The sequence below is a fragment of the Sycon ciliatum genome, chromosome 3 (assembly GCF_964019385.1).
Source record: "Sycon ciliatum chromosome 3, ocSycCili1.1, whole genome shotgun sequence".
NCBI lineage: Eukaryota > Metazoa > Porifera > Calcarea > Leucosolenida > Sycettidae > Sycon > Sycon ciliatum.
In genome coordinates, this window is record NC_088645.1 from 35,844,424 (window position 1) to 35,863,863 (window position 19,440).

General features: G+C 47.3%; 1 protein-coding gene and 1 long non-coding RNA gene across 2 annotated transcripts; both read left to right on the forward strand.

Annotated features, from left to right (window-relative positions):
• Positions 1-11,857: 11,857 nt before the first annotated feature.
• Positions 11,858-14,743, forward strand: LOC135812085 (uncharacterized). Its single transcript, XR_010552747.1, has 2 exons — positions 11,858-12,179; positions 14,040-14,743. It is a non-coding gene; the product is annotated as an uncharacterized LOC135812085 (long non-coding RNA).
• A 1,806-nt stretch (positions 14,744-16,549) lies between these two features.
• Positions 16,550-19,307, forward strand: LOC135812086 (calcium/calmodulin-dependent protein kinase type II delta chain-like). The gene has a single exon (XM_065325414.1). It carries the CDS (start codon positions 16,814-16,816, stop codon positions 18,380-18,382), a length of 1,569 nt encoding a protein of 522 aa, XP_065181486.1. The 5' UTR covers positions 16,550-16,813; the 3' UTR covers positions 18,383-19,307.
• The last annotated feature ends 133 nt before the right edge of the window (positions 19,308-19,440 follow it).

Below are 19,440 nucleotides of genomic sequence, written 5' to 3' on the forward strand. Positions count from 1 at the left end.
GTAAGGCGACCACCTGCCCTAAGGGACCACTCTGGTAAGGCGACCACCTGCCCTAAGGGACCACTCTGGTAAGGCGACCACCTGCCCTAAGGGACCACTCTGGTAAGGCGACCACCTGCCCTAAGGGACCACTCTGGTAAGGCGACCACCTGCCCTAAGGGACCACTCTGGTAAGGCGACCACCTGCCCTAAGGGACCACTCTGGTAAGGCGACCACCTGCCCTAAGGGACCACTCTGGTAAGGCGACCACCTGCCCTAAGGGACCACTCTGGTAAGGCGACCACCTGCCCTAAGGGACCACTCTGGTAAGGCGACCACCAGTCCTAGGCGACCACCTGCCCTAAGGGACCACTCTGGTAAGGCGACCACCTGCCCTAAGGGACCACTCTGGTAAGGCGACCACCTGCCCTAAGGGACCACTCTGGTAAGGCGACCACCTGCCCTAAGGGACCACTCTGGTAAGGCGACCACCTGCCCTAAGGGACCACTCTGGTAAGGCGACCACCTGCCCTAAGGGACCACTCTGGTAAGGCGACCACCAGTCCTAGGCGACCACCTGCCCTAAGGGACCACTCTGGTAAGGCGACCACCTGCCCTAAGGGACCACTCTGGTAAGGCGACCACCTGCCCTAAGGGACCACTCTGGTAAGGCGACCACCTGCCCTAAGGGACCACTCTGGTAAGGCGACCACCTGCCCTAAGGGACCACTCTGGTAAGGCGACCACCAGTCCTAGGCGACCACCTGCCCTAGGGGACCACTCTGGTAAGGCGACCACCTGCCCTAGGGGACCACTCTGGTAAGGCGCCCGCCTGCCCTAGGGGACCACTCTGGTAAGGCGACCGCCTGCCCTAGGGGACCACTCTGGTAAGGCGACCGCCTGCCCTAGGGGACCGCTACAACTAGGTACAAAGGATGTGTTTACAGTCAAATAACCCTGGATAAGGCGACCACATGTTCAGGGAGGCCACATTTGTAAGGTGCCTTGAGCGGTCGGCTTCGACAAGTTTCACTGCATGCGGGTGCGAACGGATGAGCAGTGTTTGCATTGACAGTAGAGTCACGCATCCAAGAACGTTGTTTCCCAGGGGTTAGCCTGGGGCGTTCTTTTTTTTTGTTGGGCAATCTGGCTGCGTTCTTGTAGCACGTTCTTAGAAACAATTCGTACTGGATGATATCTATCCCATAAGCTCCCGGAAAGCCAACACAGCCGTTCTTAACTTTAGGATGTGGCGTTCTTAGCATTTCAGGCTGGACGTTCTTGGGCTCAACGTTCTTCACCGCGCAACTCTACTATACATACATACCATCCAGAGCACATCGTGATTATGCCGTGTAAGCGGCCACGACGGCGGCGGCAGAGAAAAAGGGGCCGCAGTGAGCCAATGCAAACTGTTGTTGTCCGCCTGTCACGTCGCCATGTCTCTGCTGCTTGTGTCCTTGCCCACCGCATACTGGCCTTTCTCTTTTGTCACAAGAGAACTACATTGTGAAATATTGCGGCAGGCGAATAAATAAATAAAGTATCTCTCAACGGAAGTGTCCTTGCTGTGCGGGTTTGTTTATGCTTCGTGCATTGGTTCGGCTAGGAGGGTATGGCGCTGACGGGTTGAGGATGCAGTAGAAATATAGAACCACATTGTGTCACATTGTGTTAGTTAAACACAACTTTTAAAAGGGCTCAAAGTCCCCAGCCTGCCAAGAGTGTGCAACTTCAAGCTATACCTCGGGGGGGGGGGGGTCTGCGACGGCCGGACTTCACGTCACGTGATGAACCCGTACACATTATTTGCACCCTGCAGCTAGCTGTGCATGGTGGCAAACAGGTGGTCGTAAAATACCTGGGGCATTGTACTACACTCATACATCGGTTATCCGGACCCTGAAGTTACCGGCACTTCGGTCTACCGGACACCCTTTGAGCGAGTTTCAGTGGAAACATACTACTCTTTTGTGACTGTTTATGGAAAAATATTATTACTGTCTGCACTTTATGGCACATAATGAAAAAATAGTAAATACCGTAAAATCCCGCCAGAGCGCCCCGTCTCTCCCATCCGCCCCTCCCTGACTTCGTGTCAGGGAAGTGATTGATCGTATCCTCGTATGACTCTGTGATGCCGTACTGTACTGCAGACACATGCTCGACCCTGTTGGAAATGTACGCAACAGTGCCCACCCTCTTGACCAGGGATCGCCCAAACCCTGAGTTTTGATGGGTCTGTACGACTCCTAGCTCTTGACCTTTGGTCGGTGTACGAGATGCACGAATAGTTTTCGTAGGGTGAGTACTTTTTCATGTAGTACTGAATGCGGTAAGTAGGACTCGCCCATCCGCCCCTCCCTACCTGAAGCGTCGAGGAGGTAGGGGCGCTCTGGCGGGATTTTACGGTACTTTTGAAGTACAAGGAAGTGAGGGTGAAACCAACCACGAATGGTGACATCATTATATTACCGTATTAGAGATAATACGGTATGCCTTATCTATGGCCTTCCTTTCTCCATCAAAATGTACGTGATTTGGAGCTACGGACATTTCTAAATTACGGCCAGTGCCCGGTTCCGGACCGCCCGGATAAACGAGGTACGAGTGTACTCTCTGGTGGCAATATTGGATATCCCTCAACTTGGTGTGCAACTGCGTGACCTTGTGCAATCTCTATCCAACAGGGAGTAGTAAAATACCGGTATTTTACTACTCCCTGCTATCCAGGTACATGTAGAATGATGACAAGAGTTCATAACCCCCAGGGGGCTATGAACTCTTGATGATGATGATAGCACATCACAAAAGCAGCACGGTATGAAAACACATTGCTGCTGACTGCAACCAGGGCCTGACCGGGGTCTACGCACAGTACGCAGGGTCCCGGTCTACGTCTTGAGGCCCATACAACACATGTACGAACCGTATGGGGCCAAACCCCGGCTTAGACCCTCATCATTCGGTTCATATGGCCGCAAGGCATTTGAAGAAGAGCATGTAACCACCAAGCCTGCAAGCTACAAAGTGTGCACCTTCGGTCGGGGGGGGGGGGGGTCTGCGACTTCATATCACGTGATAACCCTGTACACACTCAATGTTTGCACTCTGTCCGTGCATGCATGTGTGTGTGTGTGTGTGCATATTTGCGTGCTTCTCTTGCGACGGGCGTATACATGGTACATGGTGTGTGTGTGCACGCGCATATACCGTAAAGTACCGTTGATCCGCCCCCTCTCTAATTCCTGCCCCCTGTCGATTTTCTCCTTGTGCAGCGACTTCGGCGTATACAACGAAATACGATGTTGAACCGACGCATGCACTGCTGTACACAATACTTGCCAATTCAGGATCAAAATGTGCACAATCCAGCACATCGAGTCTGATCCTCTACGTTGTTGTACATCGTACTGCACTTGACAGCCTTGATCTACCGTATTTTTCGGAGTATAGTGCGCACTTTAGACGTGCTATTTTAGGCCCTAAATCGCAGGTGCGCACTATGCTCCGAATATGAAATGCATGTACAGTCGACCTACCCTTATAACGATAACCTCTATAACGATATCACCCTTATAACGATATTTTAATGGCAAACCAGATTACTCCATTGACTTGTGTATACAATGCCTTACCTCTATAACAATATTGCTATAACGATATTACCCCTATAACGATATAAAATGGGCTGACCAATCGACATTTTCCATTTTATAACAATATCTAGCAGGGAATATGTAGAGCCTACTATCCAGGCTTCACTTGATAAGTCGTTGGGACATAGCGAAATGCAATGGGGCACCAGTTGGCACCTTGCTGTGTACATAATGTGCATGTATGTCAGTTACTGATGCTATGAAGAGTGTAAAAAAGAACAAAATCCATGAATTATGACGTATGTGTATGAAATGAACCAGTTACCCCTATAACAATATTACCCTTATAACAATATTTCTTGGTGTGACGCAAATATCGTTATAAGGGTAGGTCGACTGTACTTCAATGAAGATTGAAGTGCGCACCCTCACAGTCCGTGCGCCAAGGGGTACTCAAGGAGGTATATTATGGCACCGCAGGCCGCGCACCTGAGGGCCTTTCTGGAAGCCTTACTCGATCGGATAGAGCGAAACTGAGCACCCTGGGATGCGAGCAGTTTTTAGTACTCCCGGGTCCAAAATCTCACCACCAGGCCGGGCTGATCAAAACGTCTGCCGGGTCTGCAGCCTACAAACGTGGATCTGCCGACACTGTGCTGTCGACGACATGTCCGGCAAGGGGTCCTTGCGTGAAAGCAAGGAACGCTTTTTTTTAGAAAGGAAGCTTCTTCTCCAAAATTGAAAAAAAATTGAAAATTATTCCTTCCGTGAAAATATCATCGCGCTCTTGACCTCGAAGCTGACTGCTGAATGCGATTAAGAAAGAAGATTCCTGAAGATGGCTCAGACTGATTCTGGCAAGCCGTCTGTCGTCTGGATATGCACTGTTGTTCGTCATGGTCAGCAATCTTCTTCGTTCGTCCTTTCCGGTTTTCCTGACCACGATGATGACAAGCAGCTCTCATGCTCAGGTTAGTGCTACTTGTATGTCTGGGCACACAACACATCTGAGATGCACCCACTGACGTTATCGAACTGAAGAATGCAGCAAGGGTTCCTCGGATTCTCTTGATTTCGGAACAAATTTCCTTCACTTTCACCCTCTCCGTCTCTTCCCCATGCCCTCCATGCATGCACAATCGAGTTTGCATTTCAAATGTTGCTTTTACTTTGGCATTGCGTTCGATAACGTTAGGACAGTCTAAGTTAGGTGTTCTTCTCTTCAGGCTTATTGGGCCTGTAAAAATTCTAAAAAATAGCTTCCAAATGCTAAACGCAGGTCCCTATGAATACGGTTCTGCTGGGCAATGATGTTTGCACCAATCTACACTCTATGCAGCTGTCACAGCAGCCACAACTGATCCTCTCTCTCTCTGATCACTATTTGATAAAGCCAATCTTTAAATCGCTGTTGCACAGGATCTCGCGTGGGAAGAAGCGATGAATCGATACATGGCAGTGTGAATAAAAGAAGAACCAATTCACAGTGCACGTGAGACTCGGTTAGAAAGACTTAGTTTCTGAATTCGTAAGAACGTCACACCCCGGGGATCATGATAAAGAAAATATAGGTCGTGAAAATGACTGAAAGAACCAAAAAAGTATTTGATCTTCCAGCTAGCTTAGCCTGGCACTACCATACTAGCAGTGCTACCAAGTACCAGCCCTCCATATTTTTCTGTATTTGTACGGAAAATCACTCCTTGTCCGCACTACAGAATTTGAGTAAATGGTATAGAAAATCGAAGAGGATCAACCAGCTGTGTAGAAGCATTGCAAGTGTAAGCTGAGCGATGAATAGTCTTGTACCAAAGCGAGTGCATGCCGTACCACAACAACATGTACATGTAGCACAAAAAAATAATGTCGTGAGTGCAAGTCACACATGTTTTACACTACCAAATGCAGCCACCGACATGCATGTGTGTGTCAAAAAACTTTGTAGTGCAAGTATGCATGCAATGTACATGGCAGTACGCAACACACTGCAAGATACGGAAAATCAGAAGTCTGAGTACGCAAAACAGACTCAATTGGTGGGCAGCTCTGTACTGGCCTGTACGGAGGGAGTGAATCTTAATGTGTGCAATGCACGCACTTCGGCCGACAGTGAAAACTATGCAAGTCGTGTAGGTTTGCAGGATGAATGTGAGTCCTTTAAGACAAACGCCTGAGTGGAGTAGCCCACCGAAAGAAGAGTACTTGACACCGCGAAGTGGAGTCTGCGCATACAACAGCGAGGGGGTAAAATTAGCTATGACTGATTCTGCATGTGTGTCACATTACTCTAGCAGATAGGCACAGGTGTTGTTCCAAAAAGATGCTTATGTCAGTGTCTGAATATGTCATGTACCAGGTAATATTGTTGCCAGGATCTCACGGTGAGAGTCAGACTTGGATATGGTATCAATTAGGGGTGAAACGATTACACTTTTCAACTATCGGTTAACCTACCCTTGCATCGATTCGATTATCGATTATGATATCGATTACTGTGTCCCAGAAATTGTCGCGCCAGACCAGCACAAAGCATGCCGTGTTGACATATACACATATACATGTACATACACACATGCAGATAAACCGGGTACTCTACACAATGCAGTAGCACATCACGTGCAGGTGCAGACAGTCAGTTTTTTATTTTTTTTATTTTTTCACACCCCTACTGGAAAACATATGGACAACAAAAAGAAACGAGGAAAGGACAAAGTACAGTATCTAGTAGTGCTGTACATGACATTTTTTGATTCTTGCAGACGTTTCTTATTTTTTAGAATCGCGTAATCGAAACAGACAGCGTAATCGAAATCGTTTCCTTGTAATGATCGATTAGACGGATAACCGATATAATCGTTTCAGCCCTAGTATCAATAGATTATAAATATCATACATCACCACCCAAAGTATAATAGCCGAAGGGCCCGTTTGTGTGGTGGTGTATGATTTCGTGAGCAAGATGAAGTGGCTACAGATGTGTTTTATATAACACCCTAAGAAAAGATCATCAATACTGGGGAAAGTGATTCTGGTAGCATGTTGTATCCAGTGTGGCATGGCAGAGACTCCCTCGATTTAGGCTAAGGCCTGTGGAGAATCCATAAATATTAATACAATACATACAGGCATCGCAACCTTCGGATTATATGCACTTTTGCTTGCCTCCTGGAGTGTGGTTGTACCTTGGTTCAGTAGACTTTGTTTTTCGAATTTGTTTCTATAACATTAGGTTTCTTTGTGTTGCTGCTATGTCTTTTCATGTGTTTTACAGGATTGCCATCTGTTGATGAATACCACTCTGAGGCACTCTCACGAGCGAAGGTGTTTGAGAATCCATGTCGGAATGATGGTCGTGTTGGCCTAAAGGTGCATTACATTGCCGATACTTGCCACCTCCACCCTGGAACATGTTCTATTTCTGTTTCTCGTATGGAAGGACCGAACAGGTTGTTTTCCTGCCTCAGTGGACCACTCAAGACTAAACAGCACTGATGGAAGAAGATTTGCCGTGAATCTCGTTCACATAATCAGCCTGTTTAATTGCTGTACTGAAGTGACTGCTTCATAACAATGACCAAGCAGCATTAATTTTTGCATAGTACTGCAGTGCCCCTAAAATTGGAGAATATTGAATTTCTCTGATAGCATTGTGATTCATTTGTGAATAAACATCACTACTCTTTTTGAGTAGCATAGCAATGACAGAGTTGGTTTGATGTATGACAAAAATGGAGCCGCTTTTTAAACCTGTACTATAATCAGGCGCCGGAAGCAGTTTTTGATTGGTCTGGTAGTTTCATGGCCTTTTATACTTTGTGTGTGATATGGCGGGTACACACGTCCTCCACAGCAGGAAACATTTGTTGGTGGCCAACAAGTTGGTCCGGTGATAACCTGACCAACCAGACCGGTTCCGGCGAGCCTGATAATTGTGGGGTTCATGAGCAGCTCAAGTACTTAGCATGGTTTTGGACATGTCCTCAGTTGAAACCGACTTCCCCAAGCATTCTCTGAGGGGACCGAGGTCTACTCTATCAGTTCATGTATTCTGTGAAGTGACATGACCATTCGTGGGGACCTTGCTCATAACTGCAAAAGTCCTCGTCTGATTTTTCCGAATCAATTGAACGTTGTACATGTGCATGTAGTGAAAGCCACATGCAAAATGCTGTTCCATGACACTCATCTGCCACCAAGCACTGGGTTCATTGGCTGAAAATATTCTTCGGCACAGTAAAGTCGTGCGCCCAAGAGCGTGGAAGCCTAGAACATCCAGCCTGGAATACTAAGAACATCACAGCCCAAAATTAAGAATTGCGGTGCTGGGTTTGTGCTGTTGTAGAACACGGGGATTGTTATTGATTGTTATGTTGTACATGTATTTGAGCTTTACCACTACATACACGTCTGTCATACACAATACTCAATCTGAGGACAACATGCTGTTTCGCTCATCAATGCAGCACAGAGAAAATGAGGCAGATGAATATCCTGCTAGAGAGCATCGAATACTGTAAGACATGTTATTATAACGAGTCGCAAATTTAACGATTGTCCAAAATTCATAGGTTAACGAGAAGATGTTTAACGAACGACCTTGCAGTATTCCGGCATATCCACACACAACATATATGAAGCAGTATGGCCTCAACGGACCTTATTATAACGAAGAAATGTCATCCGTTAAAGCGTTAGATTTACTTCCTCGTTATTATACATGTCTTACAGTACAGGTATAGAATCATGCCTTGCAGATCTCGTTACGGCCCCTTCGATGCATGTTTGAACATTAGATGGCTGTGTAGATTCAGTTATCTCGGAATATGTTATGAACTTATCCAGCAGCAACAACGTTGGGCACCGATTAACTAACGCACACCTATTCACTGTAATGAGTATGCGTTGGAACACTTTACCCCGAGTCATACTATAGCAGTGAATGCAATGCATGGGTTTACCTCACACACTGAATTTCATAATTTGACATCCAAATCACAGAAGAGTGGTGTTCCAAACTTTACGTAATTGCACTCCATGTCCTGCGAGCTACAGTAGAATACTTTAATAGAATGATAGTTATAGCACGTTCTTAGAAACAAATCGTATAGGTTCGAGGCTGTCAACCCAGAAATTTGTGATTTCACAGCCATAGATGTTACCAGTCATGTCACTGTATACAGTAGGTATGCAGAAGAAAATACTAGTAACTCTTTGTGGAAGAGCTGTGCCAAACTGTGTACAGCACAGTAAATTAATAAAAAGTGAGAAAAGCAGTGACAAGGCTGTGCATGATGTAGATCTACCAGTAAGTACAGTGCACCAGTGAAACTGTTGGTGTAGTACCGGTATACTACTATAATTATGGCATGGCCCATGCCACTACAACCTATTTGCAGTGGGCCGCAGTAGGCCAGTGCAACAGAAAGCAATTCAGTAGCTGTGTGCAATGTGAACATCTATGACATGCAAGTAAACTGCCATACAGCACAATCGATTACTCTCAGCCCACATAAGTACAATGTAGGCCAATCAGTAGTATAGATACATAGAGCACACTTGACATCATACATAGTTAGCACCAAATCTATATTGTCGATGTACTTTGCAATGACGAAATGATGGCAAGCGTGCTTGATTCATCATAATACTGCCTTGAACTTGGTTGGAAGTTAGTTGTAAGTTCAGTGGTCGAGGTAAGCAGAGCTGCTCCAGCTTTCAGAATCCTGCATGAAAAAGGCAGAAAGCAAATGTAGGTATAATAGTAGCAAGCTGACGTAAAGAGCCTGTCTTTCAATACAATAATTCTATCCACTGCATGGACAGACCTGGTGGTTCACTCACCTCTGGCTCTATTTCTTGCTTTCTCAGAAAACCTACTTCCTCCTTCTGCCATGTAGCTCATGACATACATTTTCTTTACGCCTTTTCAGCCGTGGTCGACTTTCGCCCCTCCTGTTTGATTGGCAATTGCAGTCAACCTGGGGAATATTGACCCTCGATTGTGAATGAGAAAAGTGTCGCTATTGGTGTATTGTTGTTACTCGTGAGGTTGGAAGTATGCAATCAAATGGTCACTAGATCTGAAGATTGTGTCGTTATTTGCGAGTTGTTTTGTAAACCCGAGGTACATTATTCACAAGGTGGACTGTACATGCTATGTGATGTAGAATAACTAACCAAACAAGAATGGTGTAACAATGATTTGAGTCCATATCCAATAGGATGAACCTAGAGCGCATGATCCATTCCAGAAAGGCGACTTCAGTGAGTCTTGAATTGTCAGCAGCATCATACTTCCATTGAGCTTTTTTTCTTTTTCGAAACGACCCTCTCTTTTCAATTCGAACGAAGGTCAACATACGATTATGGCAGGCATGCACGCACTGATCTTCACTGTATACATGTGCATGTATACTGTACTACAATGTAGTCTGTACAGTCAACTAGTCATGTTCCACTTGGCTTCCATAGGTGCAACTTGGCTTACGGTAAGTGTCACTACAAGTGCATAGTAGCCCCCCCCCCCCCCCCCGGGAGTGCGCGTGAACAGGAACTGTGAACTGGTAAAAGAATCATTCGACACCTTCATTCGTTTCGATGGAGAAGGTTCATTTGGCAAATTGAGGCCTTCGTTTCACCCCTAGCCCCAGAAGCGAAATTTTCATTCCTTGGCTGCCTGTTTGAGCCGTCCTTGTGGAAGGGTTGATTTATGCATGCCTGCATATAGACCTTATTCGATAAACGTCACAATCACGTGAACCGGGGTCCCGGGAACCAGGGAGCGGCAAGAGACCTGCACTCAGTGCACAGAGGACTCGGTGTGGGAACATAGGAGTAGAAAAATACCGGTATGTTACTACTCTTTTGTACGAACTGGGCCTTTCTTGCCACTTGTTTCATGTACGCATGCCCCAGCTTACGACAAATCCCTGGAGGCGAGTTCTAAAAATCATGTTATCGAATAAGGTCTATAGAATTGTTGATCTAGACATTTGGGGTTAACAGAGCAAGCCTGTGATTAAGAGCGGCACAGAACACAGATCACGTAGAACTACCCAATATGGGGTCAAAACTCACAACGTTTTGGGTACTTTGGTCTCATGTCGTCTCCCCAGGTGCTATGAATCCCTGATGCACATGTATCTACATATACAATGTAACCGTAACTCTACCAATGTTGCGGACGATGACCCCCCCCCCCCCCCCGCTCCCCCGGCATACAGAAAGTTGCTATGTCCCGGCCCTCATAGTCATACAGCATTGGGGAGGCACTGAATCACTTTTGCAAAAAGGACTAGCCGAAAGTGGCACTACAAATTTTCTATTCCCAGAAAAGCGGCGTTCCAGCCGAGTTTATCTTTTTTAAATTGAATGGTTTTCTCGGTTGGGATTTCATACCTGATAACCATCCCGATTTGGCCGGGACCGTCCCGACATCGAGGGCGGTAATAGGCACCCAAAAGTGCATTAGTTCCATGCCTCACCGCGAGCTACATTTGTATACATTTTCATGCCTAGGTATGTCATTCGATTTCAGGTTGGCAGGTATGGGATTTGTAGAGTGACCAGTTCTGACTATTGCCACCTGCTGCGCAGAAGTGTCATTCCTACATCCTGGCTGCAAACATACCTCCCCCCCCCCCCACACACACACACCACCAACAATATTGGATCCTATTTACAGGACCTCACTCTATATGAAAGTGTAGCAGACGCACTGCCAAAGTATAAAAACAACATTTTGAAATGCAAGCTCGATTGTGCATGCATGGAGGGCATGGGGAAGAGACGGAGAGGGTGAAAGTGAAGGAAATTTGTTCCGAAATCAAGAGAATCCGAGGAACCCTTGCTGCATTCTTCAGTTCGATAACGTCAGTGGGTGCATCTCAGATGTGTTGTGTGCCCAGACATACAAGTAGCACTAACCTGAGCATGAGAGCTGCTTGTCATCATCGTGGTCAGGAAAACCGGAAAGGACGAACGAAGAAGATTGCTGACCATGACGAACAACAGTGCATATCCAGACGAAAAAAAAAAGCGTTCCTTGCTTTCACGCAAGGACCCCTTGCCGGACATGTCGTCGACAGCACAGTGTCGGCAGATCCACGTTTGTAGGCTGCAGACCCGGCAGACGTTTTGATCAGCCCGGCCTGGTGGTGAGATTTTGGACCCGGGAGTACTAAAAACTGCTCGCATCCCAGGGTGCTCAGTTTCGCTCTATCCGATCGAGTAAGGCTTCCAGAAAGGCCCTCAGGTGCGCGGCCTGCGGTGCCATAATATACCTCACTCAAGGGCTGATTTTATTTGCAACCGCGGGAAACGAAGTCACCAAGACGCCTTCATTTGAGGCTTTCGGAATTGGAGAATTTATTGAATTTAGGTATGGCTCTCGTCCCTTCTAGAGAACTAACCAAGACCCTGTGGGGGCAGAAGGAGACTTCTTTGGCTCCGTGAATACACTAGCTATGCGGTGGTCTAGTTAGTTTGAGTGTGTGGTTCGTATTCAAAGTGTTCCAAGCCGCAGTTCACTCGAAGGTCATCGTGGATACGTCTGCACTTGAAAATCAAGGCTGGAAAGGACTGCCTGGTGTGTCCGAACGGTATGTTTTGCACTGAAGGCATTTTTTGTATGAATTGTTGAAAGTGTCTACTTGTTCGAAATGCAAAAGACATGGTCGTAGATCCTTGGCCCACAACACCCCACTAAATAAACTATGACCTGTCGTGAAATTATGTGAAATTGATCAACACAATCATCCACAAATTATCCTATGCCAAAGTACTGCAAATGCAAATAATGGCATCCCTTTACCTAGGTCATGTTTGTAGGGCCTTATGCCACATCTTTGCATGATTTCCTCATGCAAATCGTGTGCCTAGCTTCGAAAACACATTGCGCTAAGTGCCGAATATATACCTGTGAATCAGAACAACAGCACTCACTATTGCTTTCATGAGTGGTAATGGTCAGCTGAAAGGAAACTTCTATCCATCAACTCATAAGTAAAGTAATGACTAATCTCCTTGCTGCGCGTGTGGTTCCTTCGTATTTACATGTACCGTAAAGTACCGCCAGAGCGCCCCACCATCTCGTCCTTTCGGGGTCGTATTGTGGGGGTGGTCTCCTGTCTGTAGGTTATACGACACGAACTTTGTACACATATTGCACGTTCTGCAGACAATCTGTGCCTTCGAGCGGACACGAGCTCCACACAAAAACCTGCTTAGTGTGACCTTAGTACACTAAGTTGCTCACACCGTACGAACTTCGTTGCACTCTGCCATACGATTTTCCTTTCCCTGGCTGTATTATATAAATCTGTTGCAGCAAAATCAAGGTGGGGCGCTCTCGCGGTACTTTACGGTATGTGCGCCTCTCTGTGTTCGGTGAATGATTTTGAATATGTGCGCACGACTTCAGGATAGTGCACATTGTATGCATGTACCTGCATATGTAATCCTTTCATGATTTAAAAATTAGGAGCCGTGCTTCTCATCACCGTGGACAAGTAAATGTCGGCCAATTACGTAGCGTTTGGAGATTTGCACAAGTACAGTTGCGTGTCGATTATGCGGCAACCGCGGAATAAAATGAATATTCTGGACGACTGAAGCTACAAAGCCATCTTGTGTTAACTTAACAGATCGAAAAGACAGTACTTCGAAGTACCTGTATTTATCACTAGTATTACCCTGAGAACAGTCGTGCTCATCTCTAGAGACTGGCTTGTATTTAACTCTACGTATTGGCAACTTTCATGATGCTGACTGTCTACATTTACTTGAAGTAGGACTATAAATACTAAATATAAGGTCTATAAGCAGTCAGTGCGGTGCTGTTGGATACCCGACATGCCATGTGACTGACTGCCAGATACTAGTAAACGACATGCGATTGTACCGGTCACAGTGTAGCTGGGTTTTCACGAAAATTTGAAACTTATACGATTGTGAGAAAAGTTCAGAAACCACACTTGCACATACACACACACGCACACACACACACACACACACACACACACACACACACACATGCGCGCACGCGCGCGTGTGCACACACACACACACCTGTCCTGTTCTGTTGAGCCACTACCACAACTTAGCACAAGGATCGCATCGGCCCCAAAGGGGCAGTAGAGCGAAAGTGAGAGGTGTTGGCTTCGAGTTCACCTATCTATACGGTGAACGCAACCTCGATCGAAAGTCATGCCAAACGGATTTATCTACCACACGCGCGCGTGCGCATATACAAAACGGAGGAAGGATTACTTACTCTCCCTGTATGATGTTTCTGTTGTGTTCGTGAACAATGTCATTGATGTTTTTCCATGCATGTTTTTAAATATGCGAGCATAACTTCCAACATCAAGCACATTCTTGCTACTCATCAGCATGTACAAGTTTATGTTGGGCAGTTATGTAGCGTTTGTTTTACCGGCTGCGTTTGTTGGTGCTTGCAGGTCATTGGCATGCTGTCTGTTTCACAGAAGCTCGTGTAACAGGTTCACCGTACAGCTATGAATGCAATGTAGCGTGTTGAAGCCACTTCGGTATGACGTGATGCCTAATTTCCTGGTTGTACCAAAATTGCGAGTATGCAAGTGATCGTCAAGCCTGCCCCTGTACAGTAGCCGTCTTGCCTTGTTACGCCTGGTTCTAACTCTGCGTTCTCGTATACTCCATGCAATGTTACAAGGAATACTGCTCCCTTCTCAAGCAATTCATTGGCAACAAAACGCTCGGCTATGCCCTGTAACTTTGCTGTGCGGTTTGTGCTTTGTCATTGTTGAGTACCAGTTCATGATCTGTGCTTGCTGGTCTGTTTGTTTTCTCTCGCACAATTGAGGCGCTGTAGCACAGTGTACAGTGTCGATCATCCTGCCCAGGCTCTGATTTCACGTACCACAGTACGGTTTCTCTTGTTGCTCACTGTAATGTGCATGATACAAGCTCCTTGGTACTCCATCATCACCTGGTGCTGTTGCTGCCATTGTTGGACCCTGCTGATATCCTTCTTGCAATGCCCGAACATTGTTCCAACAAATGCACAACTCGCTCTTAGTTGTCACATTCGGTTTGGTCTCGTTCCAGTCTTTCGAATTGAGTGAGTGCGTAAACTTGTATGAAGTGGTGAAGCAAAAGCCGTGCGCCGGCAAACATTCAATGTCCGGGTGTAATGACGCACCAAGGTCCCGGAACTTGCGTCCAATTCCTGAGTGATTTTTGTGTGCCTAGCCTCTAGGTATCATACCATATTATTTGTTTGGTTCAACCGTTTTGGATGCCCACTGCAATAACATTCACTGTATTATGTGTGTATGTTATCCAAGAAATCTCCCATATTTTTGGGTGGACAAACCTCGCCATAAGTCAGTAACCTGGCATTTTGCACTAACAGAACTCCTAGGATATCAGCGCCGTCTCAGTACCTGGGGACAGTTGTAAAGAAAAAGAAAAAATATCCTTGGCCCACAATGCCCCACTAAATAATCCGAAGGGTGTCGCGAAGACGACAATTTCCTTACCTTTCTTTCGTGGACGAAAAAAGACACTTCGCTTCGTCCGTTGCGCATGAAACGAAACATGAGGGTAGTGTTTATCAATTAGAATAGGTATCATGCACGAAGGAATGGCGAAAAGGTACTATGCTCGAGCGCTGGTCGTCATCTTGTTTGTCAATTTTGAGTCCCATTGAGAATATTCTTCTCCAGACCTCTCAAATTTCCCGCGGTTGCAAATAAAAGTGCAACTTCTAGACGACTTTTTTGAATTTGGCGCACGGACTGCTCAATGAAGATTGGGGGTGCGCGTTATACAAAGGTGCGCACTACCGGTATACTCCGAAAAATACGGTAATTCCCGCCCCCTGCCGAAAACCCAGCTGGGAAGCGACATGGCGTGGGGGCGGATCAACGGTACTTTACGGTACATGTACGTGCGTTATATGTGAACGGCGTGCATGCTTGTAATGTATGAAAGGCGTCCGTGGATGTCCTGTGGACACGTTTGCACTTTTACAGTGAGTGTATATGTCTACACGCAAGCATATTGTCATAATAATAATAATAACATAAATGTAGAAGAGAAAAGGACATATGGATACGAGTTAAGAGTAACTCTCCATCACTGTAACATGATACTATACAGTCTCTTCTACATTTATTTATGGCTCAACATCCGAGTTTCAAATAATAACAATAATGATATTCCTAGTGTGAGGATTCTACTGAGAAAACAACATACATGACTGTATTAATAATGAGAACTGAATACAGTGAAGTTAGTTTGACCTCTTGTCTGTACATGTATGTGCAAAGCCTCATCTGTGGGATGAAGTATGCTGGAGAAATAATGTCTGGAAAACCGGGAGATTTTGCTATAACCATTCATTACTCACAGACATATCAGAGGACAGGGTCGCGGCCAACAACACTGCTGAAAATTAAACCAGTCCTGTTCACTACCTCATTTCAGCTTACTACAATGTAGACGTACTTCGTGTATTGTAGCTCATTTTCGCCGATTTGTACTCCTCAAAAAAGTACGAAAATACTCCAAGTGCCTGGTACTAAAATTAGAAAGAGCAATTATTGCTCTTCGCCGACTACTGTACGGAATATCTAGCCCTATCGTCACTGGTAAGTAGATCTACTTCTTCGGAGAATGTTTCGATATGCACCTCATGAACACACCAGACCCCACAGGTTGCCTTCCTGCACCCACTCAACCAGGAGAATGCATGGTCGTCTACAAGATCCTTACGTAGACGAGTAGCTGTAGATGGGTAGCATAGCATCGTGGTCTGGGTTTTTCTTTCATTCCCCTCGCGCTCGACGACCCGGGTAAAACTTGCATATGCGCATATGCATGCTGCATGATTTGCGCGGCTGTTCTTTCTGGGTACGCGACGGTTTGGCAAGTACAGTGTACGCGAGATTTCCGTACGACAGGTGGCAAATTCAAAGAGTGACAGCGCGCGAATGTAGAAGAGATTGGGCGCCTGTCTTTCCACCTTGTGGACTGCTGCTTCGATATCCAGCCTGTGACAACGCGCGAGCTTTTTCAGTACTTGTGCCTTCCGGAGAGGGAAGTTCTGAAATTTCGACAGTCAGTATCTTCGTTGTGTTCACACCCCAGTCTTCTTTCTGTTGGATGCTCAGCTAAGCTTACCGTAGTAAGGACAGTTCTGGAATGAAAAGTCCCTGAAGTCGGCTTTTACGGATTTCTATTCAACATGGCTACATCTAGAAGTGCCTCGCCCAACCGATCACCCATGGTGACAGTCTTCAGGTCGTGCGGCTTCCACAGTAATTTTGATCTGAAGGAGGAACTGGGTAAGGGCGCCTTTAGTGTCGTCCGAAAGTGCGTGAATAAGAAGGATTCTGCAAAGGTGTTTGCTGCGAAAATCATCAACAACACAAAACTGACATCGCGCGAGCTCCAGAAGCTCGAGCGTGAGGTGACGATCTGCCGGAAGTTGAACCACCCCAACATCGTTCGCCTGTACGATGCAATCCTTGACGACGGAGTTCATTACATGCTCTTTGACTTGGTGACTGGTGGAGAGCTGTTCGAGGACATCGTGGCTCGCGAATATTACAGCGAATCGGATGCCAGCACCTGTATTCAACAGATTCTGGAGAGTGTGTACTACTGCCATCGAAATCGTATTTGCCATCGCGACTTGAAGCCGGAAAACCTCCTGCTCGCCAGCAGGAAGAAGGGCGCGCCGGTGAAGTTGGCCGACTTCGGACTGGCTGTTCAGCTGAAGGACGAGAACACGTGGTATGGTTTTGCTGGCACACCTGGCTACCTGTCGCCAGAGGTGATTCGCAGGGAACCCTACAACGAGGCAGTCGATGTCTGGGCGTGTGGTGTGATTCTGTACATCTTGCTAGTTGGCTACCCGCCGTTCTGGGACGAGGATCAGCACCGACTGTACGCGCAGATTCGAGCCGGCACCGTAGAGTTCCCCAGCCCCGAGTGGGACAGCGTCACCGATGATGCCAAGGACCTCATCTCGAAGATGATCAAGGTGGACATGAACGAGCGATTGACCGCCGACCAAGCACTGAAACACCCGTGGATCTGCCAGAAGGAGCACGTGGCCGGAAAGGTGCACCGCCAACACACTATCCTGGGTCTGCGCCGCTTCAACGCGCGCAAGAAGCTGAAGGGCGCCATCTTGACTACGATCATCTCGTCCAGAATGAACCACGCCAACAACATTGCGTCCGGCCCGCACGTGTCGCGTTCCGACCTGGAGACCATCGCCAAGGAGTTCATCTCGCCGACCCACGCCAAGGCTGACCCCAGCGCCAACGGCGTGAGCCTGCGGACGCCGCGCAACTCTCTGATCCCGGAGCGGTCGGTCGAGCACTCGTCGGGCGCGCCGGCGTCCATGTCCTACTCGGACCCGACCAAGGAGGTGGTGGCCGCCACGCAGCAGCTGATGTCCGCCTGGGATTCCAACGACTGGAACTCGTTTGCGTTCCTGTGCGCACACGACATGACGTCCTACCTGCACGAGTTCAGCGGGCAGCGACTGCACGGCCTGGACGCGCACCGTTTCATCCTTGAGAACCGTGAGAAGCCGCAGGCCATGCAGAGCAGCCTGCAGTCGCCGCACGTGCACGTGTACTCGGCGGACTCTGCGTGCATCACCCTGACGCGCATCACGCAGTGGAAGGCGTCGAGCAGCCCGCAGGTGCAGTCGATGACGTTCAACGAGACGCTGCTCTGGCACCGACGCCGCAGCTCCGGCAACTGGCTCTGCTCTCACTACCACTCGTCCAAGTGCTGAGTGAGTGCGGCTGCTGCTGCTGTCGACCACCGTGGAGCGGACACGAGTTTACTCCTGTATGTACCCGTAAGTTACATGCACTCTCAGGCTTGTGTGAGATTGCCCGGATAGAACTTGCTGTGCCAGCGCTGACATTGCCTCTGGGTGTTTTTTTGTATTGAGGCATGTTACGCATTCCTACGCGGCACTAGAGAATTATTCTACATAGTTTACTGCTGCCGTTTCAGTGGGCACCGTCCGTTTGTGTTTAGAACGTGTAGTATGCATATTCCAAATTTTTTAATTCAACAACCGGTTTTGTTTGATTTTCTCTCGCTGCCGTCCTGAACTTCTCTCGCCCAATCTGGGTTCTTGATGTGGCAGCAGAGCGCACACACACACACACGCACCTTGAAATATCATTGATTCTTGTTGTCACCTGCCCTAGCATCTGTACATTGTCTCTGTCTTCAGTCATTGGCTCCACTGACAGCTAATTTGTTTTGTATATGATTTGTTGTTGCTGCTGCTACTGCTGCAAGCGCACTGTGGATGCGCCGGGTCGTTTTCCCCCGGTGCCGCTTGGGTTCTGCTGCAGCTCCCCACCCCGTATTTCCTCTGTTCTCTGTATCCACTTTCTTCCTGAGTTTTCGGACGAGGCGACGGGGTCACAGGACCCTGCGGCCTCTCGGACGCCAGGTCTGTCCAAGTCGTTCTTTTGTTCTATTCCTAGATATAAGGTTAGCGGAGCCGTGTGTATCTATATCTTCGAGTCGCATCCGGTGTTCTTTTAAGCGATGCACGCTCCGTACATTGCTGTGTATTTATTCTCGCCGTTTTTTAATCCCCCTCTCAGACTCACTAGCATATTCCACTAATTAGTTTCCCTCCCCTCTGCTATCTTTCCTGATTGCTCCCCCCCCCCCCCCCCGGTAGGCTCCGGCGGATTATGCTCGCGAAATCATGGAATTATGCTTTCATGGATACTCGTATTATGCTCGCAAGATCCTCATATTATGCTTTAGCATGCGGGGATACATATTCACTTTGTTGTACTTATGGACCCTCAAAGTTCGGAA

Bases quoted from the DNA above. Each gene is read 5' to 3' on its own strand.
- LOC135812086 (XM_065325414.1), top strand. From the start codon at position 16,814: ATGGCTACATCTAGAAGTGCCTCGCCCAACCGATCACCCATGGTGACA.